The following is a 21826-nucleotide window of genomic DNA, read 5'->3' on the forward strand; positions in this document are numbered from 1 at the left end:
CCAAAGGCGTCCTTCAGAAGAGGGAGGTTGGGGGAGGGAGATGTGGAATGGAACCCAGTCGACTGAAAGAAAGCAGGCTCCACTCCCGAGGGTGAGTGAGACAAGAAAGAAAGATGCCGAGAATCTGTATTTCTAGTCGGGACACTGGGCCCTGTGAACCTCACCCAGGGAGAGATCGTCAGTACGCTATCCTGGGCCCAACACAGGATCGTTCCCAGAGTCCGGAGTGACTCCTGAGCACCTGTAGGTGCGGGTTAGGTCAGCCCCGCCCCTCAAAATAAGTGCAACAGAGATCGTGGGTGACAGGTGACACGGGGAAGGGAGGGAGATGGTGTTGAGCATCAACCAGGCAGGTAGATGACAGCTCTGGTTCCCAAGGCCACACAGTGTGCCAGGGGGTGTCCTGGGTGAACACGAACGGACCCCAGGAAGGGCGAGTGGACGGGTGGCACGGTGGTCAGTGACGTTAGCGCATAACCAGAGGGCAAGCCGCAAAGAACGAACTCCAGGGCCCGAGAGAGAGCATAGAGGTAGCGCGTTTGCTTTGCATGCAGAAGGGTGGTGGTTCGAATCCCGGCATCCCATATGGTCGCCCGAGCCTGCCAGGAGCGATTTCTGAGCGTAGAGCCAGGAGGAACCCCTGAGCGCTGCCGGGGGTGACCCAAAAACCAAAAAATAAGTAAGAATGAACTCCAGAAAAAAGAGCATCTTGGGGAAGGGAGGTAAGGAAAGGATGCTGGGGCGCTGGAGACCTGCTTCTGGGCCAAGCAACGCCCACTAAGGGTCCTATTGGTTGGTAAAAACAGTGAAAGCGGAGACTAGGAAGCGAAGCCTCTGGGAAGGGTGTTGAGGGACAGGGCGGGCGAAAACTCTGAGGCTGAAGTCGGCATCTCGGCATCTCACACCTAGAGAGGCCCTCCATCGGGGGCGTGGCCAGCCTCCAGCTCGACGCGGGTCCTGGGAGAAGGGTGGTCAGGGGCGGGGCCTTATGACGCGCCGTGACGCTCCCCGGGCCTGGCAGCCCATAGGCTCCGCGTTACCGCCCTTTGGGCAGGAAGCGGGCCGCGGAGCCGGAAGTCGGGAGCCCTTAAGACCAGAAATAGCGGCGGCGTTTAAAGCAGGGCCGACCCGGGGCCTTCGCAGTCGGCCTGCCGGCTTCCCTACTGAGACTCCGGACTCCTCGAAGGTTCTCCCCAGGATTCTGACAGCCCGCGCCTCCGAAGGGAGTGGACACGGACCGCGAGGCAGCCGGCGCGGACAAAGCCTCCCAGCTGAAGGCCCCGGAAGCCCCGCCCCTAGAGCTTGCCGGAAGTCCCCCTGGAGGCGGGACGAACCCACAGGTCTCGCCCCCGGGGCGGGGCCAGCACGCCATGGCCACGCCCCCGGGCACCCGTGCCGCGGCTCTGCGCTTCGGCGCGGCGGCCAGCTGGCTCGTGCTGCGTGGGCGCCGCGTGGAGCAGTTCCCCCGCGTCTTAGAGTTCCTGCAATGTCTGCGCGAGGCTGCCCCGGGCCTGGTTCGCTACCGGCACCATGCCCGCCTGTGCATGGGCCTAAAGGCCAAGGTACTGGCGCTGAGTGATTAGGACCTAGAAATGAAGTCAGGGTGGGACGGTCTAGGTGAGGGAGGGTTGATGAGGACTGGCCAGTGGGGGGGGAGACAGTGTGCCCCAAAGTGGAGACTTTTGAGTCCAGTATGACTGACTTGACAGATGGTGGTGGAGCTGATCCTGCGGGACCGGCCGTGGCCGCAGGTTCTTAATGCCCTGCATCACCATTTCCCGGAGTGCGGACCTGTGATGCGGGACCCCAAAGCTGTGAGTAATCCCCCGGAACGGACCCGATCCCTCCATTAACACTTGGTGCAGTGCAATTGACCCCTCTGGCCCCTGAATCTCGGTGGCCCCAATTTCAGCTTCCCATACTCTCCACAGACAAAGCAGGATCTGAGGAAGATGTCCGAGGCACAGCAGACCTTTTGCCAGCAGGTGAAACAGTTCGGAGAGGCCCCTGTGGATTTGACTGGCAAGCTGCAGGTGAGACTGGTTGGCTTCGATGTTCCAGTGTGGCCGTTTCCTCCAACCCTCTTCTGATCTGGTTCTTTTCTTCTCTTGAACAGGAACTGGAACAGGAGTATGGGGAACCCTTCCTAACTGCCATGGAGAAGCTCCTTTTTGAGTACCTGTGTCAGCTTGAAAAAGCACTGCCGCCACTGCAGGCACAGCAGGTGGTGTTAGGGTGGCAGGAAGAGGTTTGGAGTGCCAGGTGGTGGCATTAAGGAACATGTCTTCAACTCTCCCTCCCTCTCCCTGCTGCAGCTTCAGGACATACTCAGTTGGCTGCAGCCTGGAGCTTCTATAACATCATCTTCTGCCATAAACCAATATGCAGTGGACATGGGGTGGCCACGCCTAGGTACCAAGACTCTGGGCAAATTAGGAATTTGGAAGTGGGATGCTGACTCAAATGTCTTTAGAGACAGCCCACTAGGAAGCTTACGTGCCAGAGGTGTTCTAATCAAGATTCTTGCTTTCTTTTTCAGAGTGCTCTATTACTGAATCCTGGGACATGATAGAGTCCATGGAGCAGAGCCCTCCTCTCCAACGAAGACCAGAACTTGACATGCCTAGCCCACATTGTCCACAGGGCCCACTCTCAAGGAAGCATGCAGAGCCACTGGCTGGCCACCACTTCAATCTGGCCCCTCTAGGCCGAAGAAAAACTCATTCACGATGGGCTCCCAAAAAGGGAAGCCAGAAAGAGCGCCCGACAGTCATGCTGCTCCCTTTTAGGAATCTGGGCACAAGCCATGTCTTATCTAAACCGAAGAACTTGCAGGAAGAACTTGAGCAGCACAGGGAAGAACCAGCAGGCACTGGGAACAAGAGAACAGCCCCCACTGGAAAGTCTCAGAGTCCATCCCAGACCCCTGCAGAAAAGGCCCCGAAGGAAAAACTAGTTGACCTCTTTACCTCTGAACAGAAAGAGTAAGTGAAACAGTAGTTATCCTCATCAACAGCACATTCCTAGCCTCTCCCTTCATCCTATCTTCTCTGCTTGCTTCCAACTCAGGAACTGCTTGGCTCATCCCATGGATCATCTGAGACACTCAGTATCACCTCCAAGGCCCAAGATAACAGGTAGGTATCAGGAGTCAGCACTGAGTCAGACAGCTCAACTCTTGGGGACTCTTGAAGGTCTATCAGAGTAGTTTGGGGCCAAAGAGAAGTTATTGAGCCTGAGCAATGTTGTATGTGGGAAACCTGGGTTCAAGCCATGGCACCAGATTGTGCCTTGAGCATCTCCAGAAGGTGAACTCCCTGAATGCCACTGGTTGTGGTCCAAACACCAGAATAAGTAAAAATGAATGAATCTTTAAGAAAAGTTGCTTGATGGGGTTGGATCAATAGTTCAATGTACTTGCCTTATATGCAGCCAACCTAGGTCAATTATCTGACACCCTGTATGGTAACCCAATTGCCTGCAGTAGGAATCCTGAGTGCAGAGCCAGGAGTGGTCTGTGTGGTCATTAGTGGTCCCAAAACAACAATGAAAGAAAAAGAATGTACTCTTTGAGCCAGAGAGATAGTATAGTTGGTAGGGTGCTTAGACCACATTTGGCTGGTCCAGGATGGACCCTTGGCACCACATATGATTCCCCAAGCCAGCCAAGAGTAAGCCTTAATCAAGGCTGGGCATGGTAAAAAAAAAAAAAGTCATTTGACATGTAATTCTCTCCTACAGCATGTCCTCTATCAGCATGCAGCTCTTCCATTACCATAGGGGATCTGGTTTTGGATTCTGACGAGGAAGATAATATCCAAGGAAAGGTGAGTAAGAAGGAAGAGGAAGCTGGGAAGGTCCTGGGCATAGTAAAACGAAACCCATATGTTCTAGCATGTGCAAAGCTTAAGGTAGATTTCAGGTGATAATAGGCTCTCCCTGATCCCTTCTCTGCAGGAGGCTCTAGAAAACTATCAGAAGACAAAGTTTGACACCTTGATCCCCACCTTCTATGAATATCTCCCCCCACTTCCCATGATCCTAGACACCTGTGACAAGATAGGAATACCCCCTCTATTTAGCCTGTCTCCTTTGTCCTTAATTCTGCACAATTTAGGGAGGAGAATCAAGTTAACCTGACTGCAATGCTTGGTAATAAAACTTTGTTTAAAATCTATCTTGGTTTGAGAAAGGAGAATTAAGGCTTCTCTCAACCAGGGCAGGTCAGTCCTTAGGAACAGCATTGGTCTCTCCAGGGCTGGAAAAAAATATCTCTTGAAAATTGCTGCTCAAACATACCTGGAGGGTGACTAAGCTAAAAGTCTACAGGCAAACACCTTTAAGTTCTGAAAAAATATTTCCATGGACCAGAGCAATAGCACAGCAGTAAGGTGTTTGCCTTGTACACGGCCAGCCTCAGACAGACCCCAGTTCAATTCCCAGTATCCCATAAGGTGCCCTGAGCCTGCCAGGAGCGATTTCTGAGCACAGAGCCAGCAGTAATCCCTGAGCGCTGCTGGGTGTGACTTAAAAACCCAAAAAAAAGAAAATTTCCATCCTGGATACCAGAACATACTTGATATATTCTTGTGCTCCAGATTCCTGAGGCTAGGGGTGATATTAGAATTTCAGTGGAATATAAATTTTTCAGAGGCAAATAACTCACTGCCCTTGACTCTGCTGCTGGGTCAGGGCCCATTGTGCTCGCTCTAGCACCCAGATGCCAGTCTTATACAGAAAAGCCCCAGGATCACTTTAATTATTGGGAGTTCTCTTTATTGAGGTACTCAAAATGTGTGAACATGTCCGCAGTGCCTACCTATTTAATAACATGATTCTAATAGCCTTCCCCTTCTAGACTAAGGTCATAGAAAACTCTTTTCATTTCAATCTTTCCAATGCTGGCTCCCTGGGTTCCCACAGACCAGTTTTGTTTTCTCAGCCTGTCTTGCTTCCTTTGCAATCATGGCATTGGTCTTTAGAGGGCAGAATAACTCAGGAACCCCTCAGGAGTGAGACACAGGAAATCACAAATTAAAAAGCAGCCGTAGTATCTGGAACATGTGAGGGGTCCACTTGGGAGGCTCTGGGGTGGGCTGCTCGTGCACAAGAGCACAAGTCTAGCTCTCCTCACTGAAGATTGGATTCACTTGCTGGGTGACACGAATGAAGGTCGTTCTGCGGCTCAGCTCCTTGAGCTTTGCTGCTCCCACATAAGTGCATGTGGAGCGGATGCCTCCCAGGATGTCCCGGATGGTGTGCTCCACATCCCCTTTAAATGGTACTTCCACCGTCTTTCCCTCAGAGGCCCTTGGGGAGGAAAAATTCTCTTACCTTTTCCTGTAGGATTCCTTAAGTCTGTCATCTCCCATATTAAGCCCTAGTTCACCACTTTTTTTTCCAAGAACTGTACCATTTCCCAGCAGACACCCTAACTGCTCACTCCCCAGACCCCTTCACTCATGGGACATCACACATACCTGTACTCAGCCACACCCCCAGCATACTTCTTCATGGCCAGCTCAGAACTCATCCCATAGAAGAGCTTGTATTTCTTGCCATCCCTCTCGATGAGTTCGCCACCTGACTCACTGTGCCCTGCTAGCATGCCACCCAGCATCACGAAGTCAGCACCTGCCCCTGCCAGCATTGAGGGGGAAGAGAAACGAGTCTGGCCCACTTGCCATGGAACCACACTCTGAAGTAACCATATTAATGGCGAGGCCCCTCATTCCATTTTCCAAGCTGACCCATAACCCATGGCCCTGCTTTGCCCAGGCCTTTACTTCTCGATGGGCCTATATCCCTAAGCATTTGAAAAGAGTCTCTGGGCAGTCCCTGCATGACTTCTATTCTCTCCATTTTGCTACTTTGCCATCTTTCACTGTAACAGCAAAAAAACTCTTCATTTCCTCAGATCTCCAACTTTAGTATGAGCTATGGCTGCTTAGAAAGCTGGCTAAGTACAGATTGATGCCCTGTTTTCCAGAGCCGAATCTTGTGGGTTATAAGCAGGGGTATCGAGGCCTGGGCATCTCCGTGGTCTCACAATGCAGGGACAAGTACAGATGGCCCTAGACGACATTTGCAGGGTCCACAGCAGTCTTTGACTGCCTGTTACCCTGCCTAGGACACAGGTTTTAGGAACAAAATTCTATTAGAGAAAAGTCTGAATGGCTTGCTGAGCCTTTCCTAGCCTGAGTCTACATGCTCAAAGGTGACTGATTCATCTCTTCTATAGGAGCTTCCTATGCCCCTGCAACATCCTTACCAAAGGCCTTAGCTACATCCCCAGGACAGCAGCAGCCTCCATCCTGCAAAGTAAGGAGCACAATGATGATACTGCTTGGGTTTACTAAGCCCCATTAGCAGCCCGCCTCATAGCTGGTGTTCTACCACACTTCTACCACACTTCTACCACAGTCCCCATATCTGGCGCTGTGGTCCCTGCCCTGCCTTGGGCCTTACTGAAATGATGTGGCCTTTGAGGCCATGAGCTGCATCTGCACACTCCATCACTGCACTGAGTTGTGGATAGCCCACCCCAGTTTTCTTCCGGGTGGTGCACACGGAGCCTGTGAAGAATGTGACAAAGACAGTAAAGTACTACTCCATGTGTCTGCCCTTAAAGGAGTAGCCAGTGTCATCCCACTCTCATCTGATCCCAGAACCAGTTTACCTGGTCCAATTCCTACTTTGATGATGTCAGCCCCAGAAAGGATCAGCTCTTCCACCATCTCTCCTGTTACCACGTTTCCTGCCTAAGACAAAGTCATCAAAACAGCATTCTTTGGAGCAGAAGTGGCTAGGACTTTCCATGCTCTCATAAATAATATGTTTGAACTATAACACTTCAACAGTATTACAAAGAAGGATTCTTGGGTGCCCTCCACTGGGTCTTCTGCAGACTGACACTAGCCATTTCCAGACTCCTCAACTGGAGGTAGTGAGTGGCAGTATCACTTGCCCTAAGGTAAATGAGGACTCAACAACACCCAGCTAAAATCTGATTAACAGCAGATATATGTATCTCCCTCTCCCTGCCAGGAGATGCAGACACTTCCTGTGGTTAAGCTGTTATGTCATAAAACTGATTTTAGAGGACTGGGAAGACAGGGTAAATAAGCTAATGTAATACAAACAAAACTATTTGCTTTTGATAGACAATACAGAGATACCCCTCAGTGCTATGAGGAAAATGAGCCCTTGTTATTAAACTTATAATAAAATGTTATCTCATGTGATCCCTTTTTGTAGTTCATGTCCATTTCAGTGAGTAAATGTATATGTACACCAGGTATGTCCAACACATATATCCTGTCATGGTTTGGTAAATAATGTCAGGGATGCAGCATTTATAAAGTATAAGTCAAAGGTCAGGAGCAACTATACTGATCAAGGAATAAACATTCTTGCTTGGACTATGGAGAATTGCCCAGTGACATGCTTAAGTGGACTAAGAAAGTTCTAATCCAGCAAAGAAATGAACTGAGTGACTTGAAAGTAGAAGAAGGATCTGGATCGACTTATAGGTCCATCAACATACCATGATGGTGTGTCCCGGGAAGCGCTTCCGAACATCCTTTACGAACTCAACAAAGTGTTCAGAATAGCCATTTGCTACATCCAGGCAGATGTATTTCACCTGTGGAATAGCTTCCAGGATCTGTTCCAGCTGTTCAAAGTCAGAAGAACCCGTGCCTGAGCTAGCAGCTAAATGCTGTGGGAGCAATAGGACCATTAGACACGGCCAATCGAATACTTTTTTATGACACTGAGAGCATTCAATGGATGGGGAAAGAAGCATTGGTCCCCAGGGAGCTCTCCCCTCTCCTTACCCACCCACCCCCCACCAAATCAAGGTAGGCTCAGTGTTACCTCCAAACACTCAGGGTTCTGGCCTGCAAACTCTTTCCACTGCTCAAGGTTGTAATGTTTATGGACAGCAGTGAAGAGTGAGAACTGGGGAAAAAAAGAATCCTTTAGTAGATTCCCCTTTTTTAGAAACCGATTTTTTTATTATTCCAGCTTAGGGAAAAAAGGTATGGTTAGAAAGGGCACTGAAAAAATCATGAGTGAGCTGGGATTTTCTTAAACCAATAATATCCCTATAAATCCTACTGTTGTTGGTTTTTTTTTTTTTAACATTTTTTAACGATTTTTAAAATTATCAAACACTCCCTCTCTGAGGTTCTCAGAGTGAATCTCACCTGTCTTGTCTTCAGAGATAATAAGTACAAGCTACTGGGTGCTGCAAGGGCACTAAAAGACTCAAGAAGAGGCCAGAAACACTGCTAACACTGAATCAGCACCTGCTATGGAATTTTGCACTATACTAAAAATGTTTTTGGTATTCTGGCTCATTTACCAGCAGTAGTTTAGTTTAAATGCTCACAAAAAAGGGGGCCGGAGAGATAGCATGGAAGTAAGGCATTTGCCTTTCATGTAGAAGGTCAGTGGTTCGAATCCCGGCACCTCATATGGTTCCCCCAAGCCTGCCAGGAGCGATTTATGAGCATAGAGCCAGGAGTAACCCCTGAGCACTGCCGGGTGTGACCCCCTCCCAAAAAATGCTCACAAAAAGGTAAAGAATGGGGCCGGAGAGACAGCACAGCTGTAGGGCATTTGCCTTGCATGCAGCCAGACTAGGAAGGGCAGTGGTTCAAATCCTGGCATCACATATGGTCCTCCGAGCCTGCCAGGAGCAATTTCTGAGCACAAAGCCAGGAGTAACCATTGAGTGCCACCACCAGATATGACACAAAAATGGGAAAAAAAAAAAGGGGGGGGGTGTAAAGATTGAGATTAATAGAATATTCTGAATAATGTGCTACTCCAACCTTCTCCACCACCTCATGTTCATTCAGCCACATTCTGGAATATAATGATTCACCACTCCTGTGTTCTTAGGCTCAGTAAACTGCAAACAATATTCCAATACTTTGAGAAAGGCATTCAAAGTGCTGTGGATGCTGTTGCTTTAGAAGTAGTCATGAGCTTGAGAGTTAGTTCAGTGGTAAGGCACTTGCTTTGCATCCCAATAACTGTTTTCATCCCCAGCACCACATATGGTCCCCAGAGCAATGCCAAGGGCTCACTCCAGAGCACAGACCCAGGAATAGGCCCTAAGCATTTTGCTGGGTGTGGCCCAACTCCCCCCAATACACACACCAAATAAAAGTAAAGACACTGGGGGCCGGAGAGATAGCATGGAGGTAAGGCGTTTGCCTTTCATGCAGGAGGTCATCGGTTGGAATCCCGGCGCCCCATATGGTCCCCTGTGCCTGCCAGGAGCAATTTCTGAGCCTGGAGCCAGGAATAACCCCTGAGCACTGCCAGGTGTGACCCAAAAACCAAAAAAAAAAAAAAAAAAAGTAAAGACACTGGAGCAGGGAAGTAAGCTGGAGTTCATGCTTTGCAAGCAGGAAACCCAGATTTGATCCCCAACCCATATGGTCCTCTGAGTACTTCCAGAATAACAGCACCACCAGGTTTGACACCCAAGAAACAGAAAAGTGGAGACATGCAAGGGGTCAGGGAGAAAACTACTCAGGCATGACCCTGGCATGTTCAAGACCTCAAGTTCAAACCCTAGCACCAAGTGATGCTGGGATACCACTGGGCATCACTTTGGTGGCCTCTGAGCACTGCTGGGGTAACCAGATGGCCTCCAGCATTGCTGAACCCAACACCAAATTATCGGGCCAGTAAAGCAGAGTATCACTAAAGTGGTTGGCCTATCCAGTATCACTGCTGGAGTGGCTCCACTTCCCACTAAAAAGTGCAGACATGCAAACCAATAACAAGCCTTGAAACTGACAAGAAATCAGGAAGTCATTAGCAATATAGAAGTATAGCAATATGGAAGTGCTATTGCTATACCCAGATTACCTTCATCCACAGTAGCAAAGGCTGGTACCTATTTATTCTTTCTCAGCATCATGGCACTCGATATGCTGACAAAGAAAAACCACTCTAGGAGTGGCATAATGAGCACATCCAATTATACAGCAAGTCAGAGATCTAGAAGATGCTGCTTTCCTGCATCCAACCTTTTAATTACATTGTAAGATTTTGCTCTATCTCTAAGATCTACTTTTTCTTTTTGGGGGCCACACCAGCTGCATTCAGGAGTTACTTCTGGTTCTGAGTTCAGAAATCATTCCTGGCAGGCACGGGACCATATGGGATGCCAAGGATTGTACCCAGGTCAGCTGTGTGCAAGGCAAATGCCCTACTTGTGCTATGGCTCTGGCCCCAAAGATGTACTTTCTTTATCACACATGAGTACTGAGTAAAAATCCATTCAAAACATAAAGCATCATAACAAGGTTCTTATATTACAGCATATTTGTTAATGCTTAAGATTCCACTTCTCCAGTGCCACTGGACTGGGCAAGCAGGTAACAACAATTCCTTTTTTTTTTTTTTTTTTTTTTTTTTTTTTGGTTTTTGGGTCACACCCGGCTCCACGCTCAGAAATTGCTCCTGGTAGGCTCGGGGGACCATATGGAATGCCGGGATTCGAACCAATGACTTTCTCCATGAAAGGCAAATGCCTTACCTCCATGCTATCTCTCCGGCCCCACAAAATTTCTAAGCAGTCAGTGAATGGCAGAAGCAGCAAGCTACTACAATTGCATAATCATCAGTCTAAGAAAAGACAGCAGACATTTCACAAGACTTACAGCAATTGAAAAGGTAAATGAAGTCGTTAAGGCTAACAGCCACAAGTGGTAGCAGAATCCATCAAGCAGGGCTACAAGAATTAATCAGAAGAGTGGATTTATGCTTAAAGTACCTACAGAAACGATCTACCTTCTCAGCTACAGGTAGAGAGGATGTTGACAGGAGCAGCATCTTTTAGTTTGAAAGACAACAATAGCGTGAATAGGAAGAACTTTCCATTTGGGCATCTTACATGCTGGGCTTTACAAATCCCAGTAACTCCCAGGAACCTAGACTTAAATTTGAAGAAAAAATTTTAATGTACAAAATGAAATTTTAACAATTCTCTCTTAAGGAACTTTTAAGTCTTAAAAATTTGAACACTCAAACTATATTTAGTTTCTGGATTAAAAGAGTACATGCAGGGGCCGGAGAGATAGCACGGAGGCGGGGTGTTTGCCTTTCATGCAGAAGGACGATGGTTCAAATCCCAGCATCCCATATGGTCCCCTGAGCCTGCCAGGAGCAAGATTTCTGAGCATAGAGCCAGGAGGAACCCCTGAGTGCTGCCGGGTATGACCCAAAAACTAAAAAAAGGAGTGGAGAGATTAGAACAGGTAGGATGCTTGTCGAGCCATATTCAATCTTTGGCATCTCAGGAGCATGAGCATTGCCAGGTATGGCATTTCCCCTCCAACACACACACTGCACAAAAGAAGGGGAAAAAGCCCACAGTGAATGCACTGTGTCCTGAATAGTGCTGTAATGTGAGTGGTTTAGAGGGGGTGACTTAGGGTAGTATGAAAAGTAGGTAGATGTGGTATCCCCTCCCCCGACTTCCTGTTTATCCCTCCTGGATGGTCAGACCCATCCACACCTGGGAGGTATTTGAGGTTTGGAATATAGGCATTGCCTGGGGGAAAAAGGGAGAGGGCAGCAAAGACACATAGAGGGCAGCTGAAGAGGATGCATGAAAAGCTTAGCATAGAAGCCATGTGCAAAAATGCACATGGAGGTTTAGGGGCATGGAATAAACCGAGCTGACTCTGATGAAATTTGGACTGCTTGTGGTTATTTCTACACCGTTATCCTGTGCCTTCAGACCCACCAGCCAAAGGGGCAACAGGTTCTGTGCTATGTTGTGCTGTGCTGAGAAAGGCCTCACTTCCCAACCTAGGACCTTATATTTTATATTTATTCAACAGGTAGAGAGTATAAATTTCTGGACAAGAGAAAATTATTCTTGAATATTACAAAAACTGGAGACACAAATTAAGTTTTCAACCTTACTAACCCGGATGGCCTTTGAGCTGAGAAGTTAAAGGGCCTTATTATTAGATAGAACCATAGGTTGGCATGTTCACTGCCGGTACTGATGTGGGGTGGGGTAAGGATGCAGATAAACCTCTTCAACCAGCCCCAAAATGGCATCATGAGAAATGGGCAAGAATAAAGTCTTACCTTACACAGAGCCCTGGCCATCTCAAAGGTGCCCACCGTGTCCATATTGGCAGCAATGACCGGGATTCCAGTATAATTCTGTTTGGAGTTTCGAAATGAAAAGGATCTTGTGAGATCCACCTGTAAATACGAACAGTGCAGATATAAATGAGCATTTTATTCATTCACAATATACATGCTACATGAGGACAAGAGCCTGTCCTGACCAGCACAAGCTTGGGTCAAGAAGGAGCAACCAAAGAAGTAGGCTCACCTCACTTCGTGATTTCAGAGTGCTGCGTTTGGGCCTCAACAGGACATCTTTGAAGTCCAGTTTGACGTCATTGTCAATGTGAGGCATGTTGGGAGCCAAAGGGCAGCAGAAAGTCTGAGGTTGGAAAGGAAGAAAAGTCAGGATTGGAGGTGGAAACCAAAAAAAAAAAAAAAAAAAAAAAAATTTTCTCATAGTCTTTAACTGAGTGCCCTAAAGTCAGGGACTGAAGACATAGTGTAGTCACTGTATAGAGCACTTGCCTTACAAATGGCTGATCCAGGCTGATCCTGGCACTAGATATGGTTCCCCAAACCCCTCCAAGAGTGATTCCTTAACACAGAACCAGAAGCCTTCAGCACTACTGGGTGTAGCCCCAAAACAAAACACTGGGAAGACTGGAATGATGTGATTTAATGATTGACAATTTTACCACAAAACAGTGTACATTCCTTCCAAGTGTTCACAGAGCATTCTAAATATAAAGAATATGTTAGGATATGTAAGTTTATGAATACTTAAAATAATTTCAAGTCTTTTCATATCATAATAGCATAGAACAAAAATCAGCCAAAGCAAAAAAAAAAAAAAAAATCAACCAAAGCAAGGGTGGGCAGAAACTACAAGTTGATGGAGAATAAGCAACAAACTATTGAAAATACTGGATCAACAAGAAGATCAAAAGTGGGCCGGGCGGTGGCGCTGGAGGTAAGGTGCCTGCCTTGCCTGCGCTAGCCTAGGACGGACCTCGGTTCGATCCCCCGACGTCCCATATGGTCCCCCAAGAAGCCAGGAGCAACTTCTGAGCGCATAGCCAGGAGTAACCCCTGAGCGTCACAGGGTGTGGCCCAAAAAAAAAAAAAGAAGATCAAAAGTAAAAATGGGCCGGAGTGGGGCTGGAGTGACGGCACAGCGGTAGGGTGTTTGCCTTGCAGGTGGCTGACCTAAGAAAGACGGGTTCTATCCCCGGTATCCATATGGTCCCCCAAGCCACGAGCAATTTCTGAGCGCATAGCCAGGAGTAACCCCTGAGCATCACTGGGTGTGGCCCAAAATCAAAAAAAAAGGGGGGGTGCCAGAGTGACAGCACAGCAGTAGGGCTTTTGCCTTGCAAGCAACCAACCTGGGACGGACCCAAGATTCCCTGTATCCCATATCGTCCCCCGAGGTGCCAGGAGCAATTTCTGATTTCTGAGCAGAGAGCCAGGAGTAACTGGAGTGCCGCCTGATGTCCTCCCCTCCTCAAAAAAAAGTGAAAACAGAAGGCCAGAGTGATAATAGAGTGGTTGCCTTGCACATGGGTGACCTGAATTCAATCACTGGTATCCCATATGGTCCCCTGAGCACTGCCAGGAGTAATTCCTGAGTGCAGTAATTCCAGGAGTAACCCCTTAGCATCATCAGGTGCAGCTAAAAAAAAAAAAAAAAAAAAAAAAAAAAGTAAAAACAGGGCCAGAGAGATAATACAGCAGGTAAGAGTCTTTGCCTTGCATGTGGCCACCTGGGCATCACATTTGGTTCTCCAAGTATTACCAGAAGTGATTCCTGAGTACAGACCCAGGAGTAAATCTTGAGCAGTTGGGGAACTGGAGTGATAGTATAGCGGGTAAGGCTCTTGTCTTGCATGTAGTCAACTCAAGTTTAATCCCTGGCATCCCATATGAACCCTTGAACACCACCATATGAACCTTTGAGTACTGCCAGAGCAATTAGTGAAAAGCCAGGAGTAGACCCTGAGCACTACTGGATGTGGTCCAAAAATAAACTTTAAAAAAATAGGGGGCCAGGCGGTGGCGCTGGAGGTAAGGTGCCTGCCTTACCTGCGCTAGCCTAGGAGACGGACCGCGGTTCGATCCCCCGGCGTCCCATATGGTCCCCCAAGCCAGGAGCGACTTCTGAACGCATAGCCAGGAGTAACCCCTGAGCGTTACCGGGTGTGGCCCAAAAACCAAAAAAAAAAAAAAAAAAATAGAGTAATATTGAAAATAACTGGAGAGAGAGGCTGAAGAGATAGTACAGCAAGGGCACTCACCTTGCATGCAGCCGACCTGGATTCATTCCCCAGCACCCAATATGGTCCTCTAAACCATGCTAGGAGTGATCCCTGAGCACAATCAGGGATAAACCCTGATTACCACCAAGTGTGTGGCCCAAAACCAAACAAAGAAGGAAAGAAAGAAACTGCATGTTTAAAAAACAAAACAAAACAAACAAAAAAAAAAAAACCTGCATGTTTGTTTATATCTGGAATGAATAAAAAAAAAATGACACAGGGCCAGAAAGATAGCACAGAGGTAAGGCATTTGCCTTGCATGCAAAGGGTCGGTGGTTCGAATCCTGGCATCCCATATGGTCCCCCAAGCCTGCCAGGAGCGATTTCTGAACGTACAGCCAGGAGTAACCCCTGAGAGCTGCCGGGTGTCACCCAAAAGCCAAAATAAATAAATAAATAAAAATAAAAATGACACAACTTGTCAGAACCTATGGCATGCAGGAAATGCAGCACTGAGAAAAATTGTAACAATACAGTCCTTCCTCAGGAAATAATTGGGGATGGAGAGATAGCACATCAATAGTGCATTTGCCTGGCACGTGGCCAACCCAGAACCAATGGTGGTTCGATTCCCGGCATCCCATATGGTCCCCCGAGCCTGCCAGGAGTGATTTCTGAGTGCAGAGCCAGGAGTAACCCCTGAGCGCCGCTGGGTGTGACCAAACCAAACAAAACAAAACAAAAACCCTCAGGAAATAATCAAGAAAAAAAGTTGGGCCAGAGTGGTAGCACAGCAGCAGGGTATTTGCCTTGCACCTGGCTGACCCAGGATGAACACAGGTTTAATCCTCAGCATCCTATATGGTCCCCCAAGCCAGGAGCTATTTCTGAGCGCACAGCCAGGAGTAATCCCTGGGCACCACCAGGTGTGCCCTTCAAAAAAAAATCACAAATTAACCACATCTAAAAGAATTAGAAAAAAACAAGCAGCCCACTGCCAACATTATTCTTTTTTTTTGGGGGGGGGGGCCACACCCGGTAACGCTCAGGGGTTACTCCTGGCTATGCGCTCAGAAGTTGCTCCTGGCTTGGGGGACCATACGGGACGCCGGGGGATCGAACCGCGGTCCGTCCTAGGTTAGCGCAGGCAAGGCAGGCACCTTACTCCAGCGCCACCGCCCGGCCCCAATCACGGTGCTTTAAATAAAGATAATTTAAAACAAAACTTTTTTTTAAAAAAGAGGAAGTCAAACTATCTCTATTTGCAGACGACATGATGATATACATACGAAGAACCTAAAGACTCCAAAGAAAAACTTCTATAAAAAATAAATCAGGGCCCAGAGAGATAGCACAGTGGCGTTTGCCTTGCAAGCAGCCGATCCAGGACCAAAGATGGTTGGTTCGAATCCCGGTGTCCCATATGGTCCCCCGAGCCTGCCAGGAGCTATTTCTGAGCAGACAGCCAGGAGTAACCCCTGAGCGACGCCGGGTGTGGCCCCAAAAAAAAAACAAAAAACAAAAAACAATCAATACAGCAAAGTGGCCAGCTACAAAGTCAGTATACCAAAGACAGTTGCATTCCTTTATTTTACAAATAACGACTCAGAGGAGAAAGAGATCAAAGAGTCTATCCCATTTAAAATAGTGTCCAAAACTATCAAGTATCTAGGAATCAACTTAATGAGAGGTGAGAGACCTATACCACAAAAACTTCAAAACACTTAAAAGGAAATTGAAGAAGACCTAAAGGAATGGAAGAACATTCTATGCTAATCATTATCATCAAAATGGCCATCATACCTAAATGACTATAGATTCAATGCAATCCCTATTCAAATTCAGACAACATTCTTAGAATCATCAATAAAAATGTTTGTGTGGGGACCTGAGTGATAGCACAGCACAAGGGCATTTGTCTTGCATGATATTGACTGAGGAAAGAACCTGAGTTCAATCCCAAGCATCCTATATGGTCCTCTGAGTTTGCCAGAGCAATTTCTGAGCACATAGCCAGGAATAACCCAAGTGCCACCGGGTGTGGCCCCCCAAAAAAAGTTTGTGTGGAACCATAAAAGAACTAGGACAGCCAAATCCATATTGAAAAACAAAACAAGAAACTGGGAGGCATCTCATTACTTAATTTGAAGCATTTCTACAAAGCCATAGTGATCAAAACAACATGGTATTAGAACAAAGACAGACTTTCAGATCAGTGGATCAGAATAGAATGAATATCCAGTGACAAACTCCCAAGTATATGGGAAACTAATCTTTGACAAAGGAGACAAGAACTTGAAATGGAATACAGACAGTCTCTTCAACAAATGATGTTGAAACAATTGGATAGCCACGTGTAAGAAATTATAGATCTCCCCAAACATACAATTAATTAATCTTTGATAAAGGGGCAAAAACACAAAATGGAGCAAGGACAAGTGGTTCCTGGACAACTGGTCAGCCAATGCAAAAAAGCAAACTCAGACATCCATCTAACACCATGCACAAAGATCAAATCCAAATGGATTAAAGACCTTGATATCAGACCCGGAACCATAACGTTTATAGAAGAACACATAGGTAAAACACTCCATGACATTGAGACTGAAGGCATCTTCAAGGAGGAAACACCACTATCCAAACAAATGGAAGTGGAGATAAACAGACAGGACTATATTAAGCTGAAAAGCTTCTGCACCTCAAAGAAAATAGTGACTAGGATGCAAAGACCACCCACAGAATGGGAGAAACTATTCAACCAATAACTATCAGATAAGGGGCTAATATCTAAGATATACAAAATACTGACAGAACTTAACATGAAAAAAGCTAACCCCATCAGAAAATGGGTGGGGGAAGAAATGAACAGACAATTCCTCAAAGAAGAAGAAATACAAATGGCCAAAAGACATATGAAAAAATGCTCCACATTGCAATTTCTGAGCATGGAGCCAGGAGTGGCCCCTGAGCACTGCCGGGTGTGACCCAAAAACCACAAAAAAAAAAAAAAAATGCTCCACATTGGGGCCAGATAGCATAGCGGTAGGGCGTTTGCCTTGCATGCAGCAAGACAGTGGTTCGAATCTGGCATCCCATATGGTACCCCATGCCTACCAGGAGAAATTTCTGAGTGCAGAGCCAGAAGTAACCCCTGAGGGCCCACCAGGTATGATCCAAAAACCAAAACCAAAAACAAACAAAAGCTCCACATCACTAATCATCAGGGAGATGCAAATCAAAATAGCAATTAGGTGAGGTACCATCTCATGCCACAGAGACTGGCTCACATCACAAAAACAAAAAGAAAAAAAAAAAAACAAGAACAATCAGTGCTGGTGGGGATGTGGGGAGAAAGGAACTCTCAAATACTGCTGGTGGTATTCCCATTTAGTCCAGCCTTTATGGAAAACAATGTGGAGATTCCTCAAAAATATGGGAGCTCCCATATGATCTAGCTATACCACTCCTAGGGATATACCTTAGGAACACAAAAACACAATACAAAAATGCTTTCTGCACACCTATATTCATGCAGCACTATTTACAATAGCCAGAATCTGGAAACAACCCAAATGCCCAAAACAGATGAGTGGCTAAAGAAACAGTGGTACATATACACAATGTATATACAGCTGTCAGGAAGATGAAGTCATGAAATTTTCCTATACATGATGGACGTGGAAACTATTTTGCTGAGTAAAATAAGTCAGAGGGAGAGAGATAGATACAGAATAGTCTCACTCATCTATGGGATTTAAGAAAAATAAAAGACATTATTGTAATAATACACAGAATAGAAATGAGGGCTGGAAGGACTGGCCAACAATATGAAGCTTACAACAAAGAGTGGTGAGTTCAGTTAGAGAAATAACTACATTGACAACATTATGACAATGGTAGCAAGTAAGAGGAATAGAATGCCAGTCTCGAAACAAGCAGGGGTTGGGGGAGGAGGAACATGGTAGGGGGGCATTGGTAGTGGGAATGTTGCACTGGTGATGGGGGGTGTTTTTTTATAACTGAAAAACAATTACAAACATGTTTGTAATCATGATGCTTAAATATATTAAAAATGAATAAATAGTTTAATTCATAAAATAAGAAATTCCATTCTAAAAATAAAGAAATTAAACATTGATCCATGTCTCACACCTTACACAAAAGTCAATTAGAGAATAATTTGCTACATAATATACACAATAAAGCATCACAGCAATTTGGAAACAGTCACTAGAAGTAGCTGAGAATTTTTAAGATGCTAACAACATTATGCATTTTCCCGGAACTGTACAAACTAATTTAAACCTTTGTTTTGGATACAAAATTTTCTGTTTGTAGTGGAGCTTAGAACAAAACACTAAGGGGCCAGAGCAATAGCACAGCAGTAGGACATTTGACTTGCACGTGGCTGACCTAGGACAGATGGTGGTTCGAATCTCAGCATCCCATATGGTCCCCTGGAGCCTGCCAGGGGTGATTTCTGAGCTGCCAGGTATAAGCCCCGCCCCCCCAAAAAAGAACAAAACATTAAGATCCAGACAGATAAAATAGTTTAACCAGCAATATAATGACTGATGCAAATAGGGTCAAGAGATTAGCCCAGAAGAAAGTTAATTTTTTGGAGGTAACCCAGGTGCAGGAGGTTCTGAAATCAGTTTATCCTTAGCTGAGCTTCAGCTGGGTCTGGATTCTCTATCTCCACCTTCTGTGGTGACTGCTGGGATCTCCTCGATAAGCTGCAGGTTGGGGTTGAGATTCTCACAACCTCTGGTAGAGGAAAGATGGTAAACATTGGCATCTGGGACATTGCCCAGAGTCTTCGGATCTCTCCCCTTCACTGCCTGCTTCTGTTCTGCCTGAGACACATCTCTAACCCCTAAGGTGAATGGGTCTGAAGAACCAGGTAGCAGCGAAGAAATAATACACCAAGCAGTCAGGAAAGGATGGTGAACATTGCATCCATGGCCTTTTGCCTCGTGCTCTCTCTGCCCCAACCCCAAGCCAGAATTGCTCTTTTTTAAATCAAAACAATTCCCAATACCAGAAGAAGAAAGATTAATACAAGTGGGCTTTTACATACCAAAAAGAAGTTTAGAGGAGGAAGTTGGGGAAACACCTGTGTTTAGATTTGTTTATTTGGTATCATCTTACAATGAAGGACTTTGTAAACACAATGTTTCAAAATATATTTTTTTAAAAAGTAAAAGACAAGCAAACCCAAATGTCAATATAGTAAGGAAGTAATGACTCTAATTGAAATTAATAAGATGGAGATCAAAAATACGATTCAATGGGGCCAGACTGATAGTACAGTGAGTAGGACAATAGTACAGTGGGTAAGACCTGAGTTCAATCCCCAGCATCCCATATGGTCGGTCCCCTAAGCCCACCAGGAGTATTTTCTGAGTGCAGAATCCAAAGTAACCCCTGAATACTGCCCAATGCAGTACCCCAAAAAAATACAATTCAAGAGTTATGCACAGGATCCATAGCCATTGCCATGTCTGCCCATTAGCCCGTTCCTTAAATCTCAAAAGATAGCCAAGCTACAAAAACTCATGGATATACCAATCTCACAGCTGATCAAACTGGGGTACCTCAAGAGATGGTGGGGCAAGTCCCCTGCCCTGCTGAAGCCTTGGCAACCACCCCAACCACCACCATGTAAATGGTCCAACTTCACCATTTTTCTACAATTTCTGCAGAGATACCTAACTGCCAAAAACCCCAAGTATGCTAGTTTTATAGCTGGTTTGCGGAGTCTCTGCAGTCAAAACATGCCACCTACCCCATGCCTCCATACTTCTACAAGTTCTGACAGCCACACATAGGATCCAAGCCACTACCATGTCTGACCATCAATTCAGTTCCACGGATCATCTAAGCTCTGCATATGCAGTCATATTTCTCAACAATGACATCCCAGGGGCCAGAGCAGTGGTGCAGTGGTAGGGTGTTTGCCTTGCACGCAGCTGACCTAGGAAGGACCGTGATTTGATTTCCCAGCATCCCAGATGGTCCCCAAGCCAGGAGGGATTTCTGAGCGCATAGCCAGAAGTGATTTCTTTTTGTTTGTTTGGGGGTTCCACACCTGGCAGTGTTCAGGGGCTACTCCTGGCTCTATGCTCAGAAATCGCTCCTGGCAGGCTCGGGGACCATATGGGATGCCAGGATTCGAACCACCATCCTTCTGCATGCAAAGCAAAGGCCCTATTTCCATGCTATCTCTCCGGCCCCAGGAGTGATTTCTGAGAGCCACTGGTGTGGCCCAAAAACCAAAAATGTATATATCATAGAAGTCACCTAAGCTCAACAAACCAAACCAACAACAGAATGCTCAACTGGCAAATAAGAGTTTAGAAAGCTTTCAGACAATGGCATAAGGACCCCATTTTAAGATATGATAGTTTTCATAAATTTTCTTTTAATGAAGTTCCTTTGACCATTTTATTACCATTTAGCTGTAACAAGCAATAGTAAGTAAATTTAGTCATACCTACCAAGGGGTAGGCTTGGTGGAGCATATAAAATTGGGGATGATGGAAGGAATGTGACACTGGTGGTAGTATGCCCTTGCATACAGCTAACCATAATTTAATCCTTGACATCACATTTTGCCCCGAAATTCTAGATACAGCTCTAAAAGCCCCTTGACATTATATATCAATAAGTTAAAATCTTGCCATTTGCAACAATATGCACGGATCTAGAGGGTATGGTGTTTGTTAAAATATGCCAGATGGAAAAGACAAATTCTTGTGATTTCTGTTGTATGTGCTTCATAGAGGAAAAACTAACAACAAAAAAGATGGTACATACCAATTTAGGCCAATTATACGTATATTTATTATTGTAATCACCAGAGGGAAGGCAGATAAATTGAATAAAAGAGGACAGTTGTATGGTGAAGTTTAGAATTGGACTTTTAGCTTGGGAGTGTGGGGAGTTAACTCCTAGGTTTTGGAGTTTGTTCCCAGGCAGTGCTCTGGGGTACATGCAGTACAAGGAATGGAACCCAAGGCTTTTATATACAAACCACAAAACAGGTGCTCCATCCCTTGAGTTAGCCCCCTGTCCCGAATTTAATTAACGCAGTATATACACGTTGGTGTTTAATGTTGCACACTTGCCATTTAAATGCTATATGGCAACAAACAGTGTTACTTTGGGAAAGTCAGGTCAGAGATGGAGGGATGGTCCCTGAAGACTGTCACCTCTGATTCCAGCACGGCTGCGATTTCCCTGCTGGTCTCCATATCAGATACTATCTGTTGAAGAGAAGAACTGGGATGGATTCTTATCCCGTTATTCATCGTTCTCCCCGCCCTAGAAAAGCGCGAGTCAGCGTAGGAGAGGCTGATGAGGTGGTGGTGGAGACGAAGGAATGGGGGGGAGATTCCATAACTAGCTTCCGGAAGAGGGGGTACTCACTTCCTGTCGCTAATACCCGGGTG

General features: G+C 46.2%; 2 protein-coding genes across 2 annotated transcripts; one reads left to right on the plus strand and one right to left on the minus strand.

The window, feature by feature from the left end:
* Positions 1-988: 988 nt before the first annotated feature.
* Positions 989-4177, plus strand: TINF2 (TERF1 interacting nuclear factor 2). The gene is made up of 10 exons (XM_049768967.1): positions 989-1186; positions 1224-1562; positions 1710-1814; positions 1932-2033; positions 2117-2224; positions 2316-2412; positions 2540-2984; positions 3070-3137; positions 3742-3827; positions 3958-4177. Exons 1-10 carry the CDS (start codon positions 989-991, stop codon positions 4138-4140), a joined length of 1731 nt encoding a protein of 576 aa, XP_049624924.1. The 3' UTR covers positions 4141-4177.
* A 577-nt stretch (positions 4178-4754) lies between these two features.
* On the minus strand, positions 4755-21614 carry GMPR2 (guanosine monophosphate reductase 2). The gene is made up of 10 exons (XM_049768205.1): positions 21587-21614; positions 12383-12496; positions 12130-12249; positions 7879-7962; positions 7547-7720; positions 6680-6761; positions 6469-6575; positions 6272-6314; positions 5481-5640; positions 4755-5310 (listed from the first exon to the last, which is right to left on the minus strand). Exons 2-10 carry the CDS (start codon positions 12467-12469, stop codon positions 5121-5123), a joined length of 1047 nt encoding a protein of 348 aa, XP_049624162.1. The 5' UTR covers positions 12470-12496; positions 21587-21614; the 3' UTR covers positions 4755-5120.
* Positions 21615-21826: the final 212 nt, after the last annotated feature.

Source organism: Suncus etruscus, chromosome 2, assembly GCF_024139225.1.
Source record: "Suncus etruscus isolate mSunEtr1 chromosome 2, mSunEtr1.pri.cur, whole genome shotgun sequence".
Taxonomy (NCBI): domain Eukaryota; kingdom Metazoa; phylum Chordata; class Mammalia; order Eulipotyphla; family Soricidae; genus Suncus; species Suncus etruscus.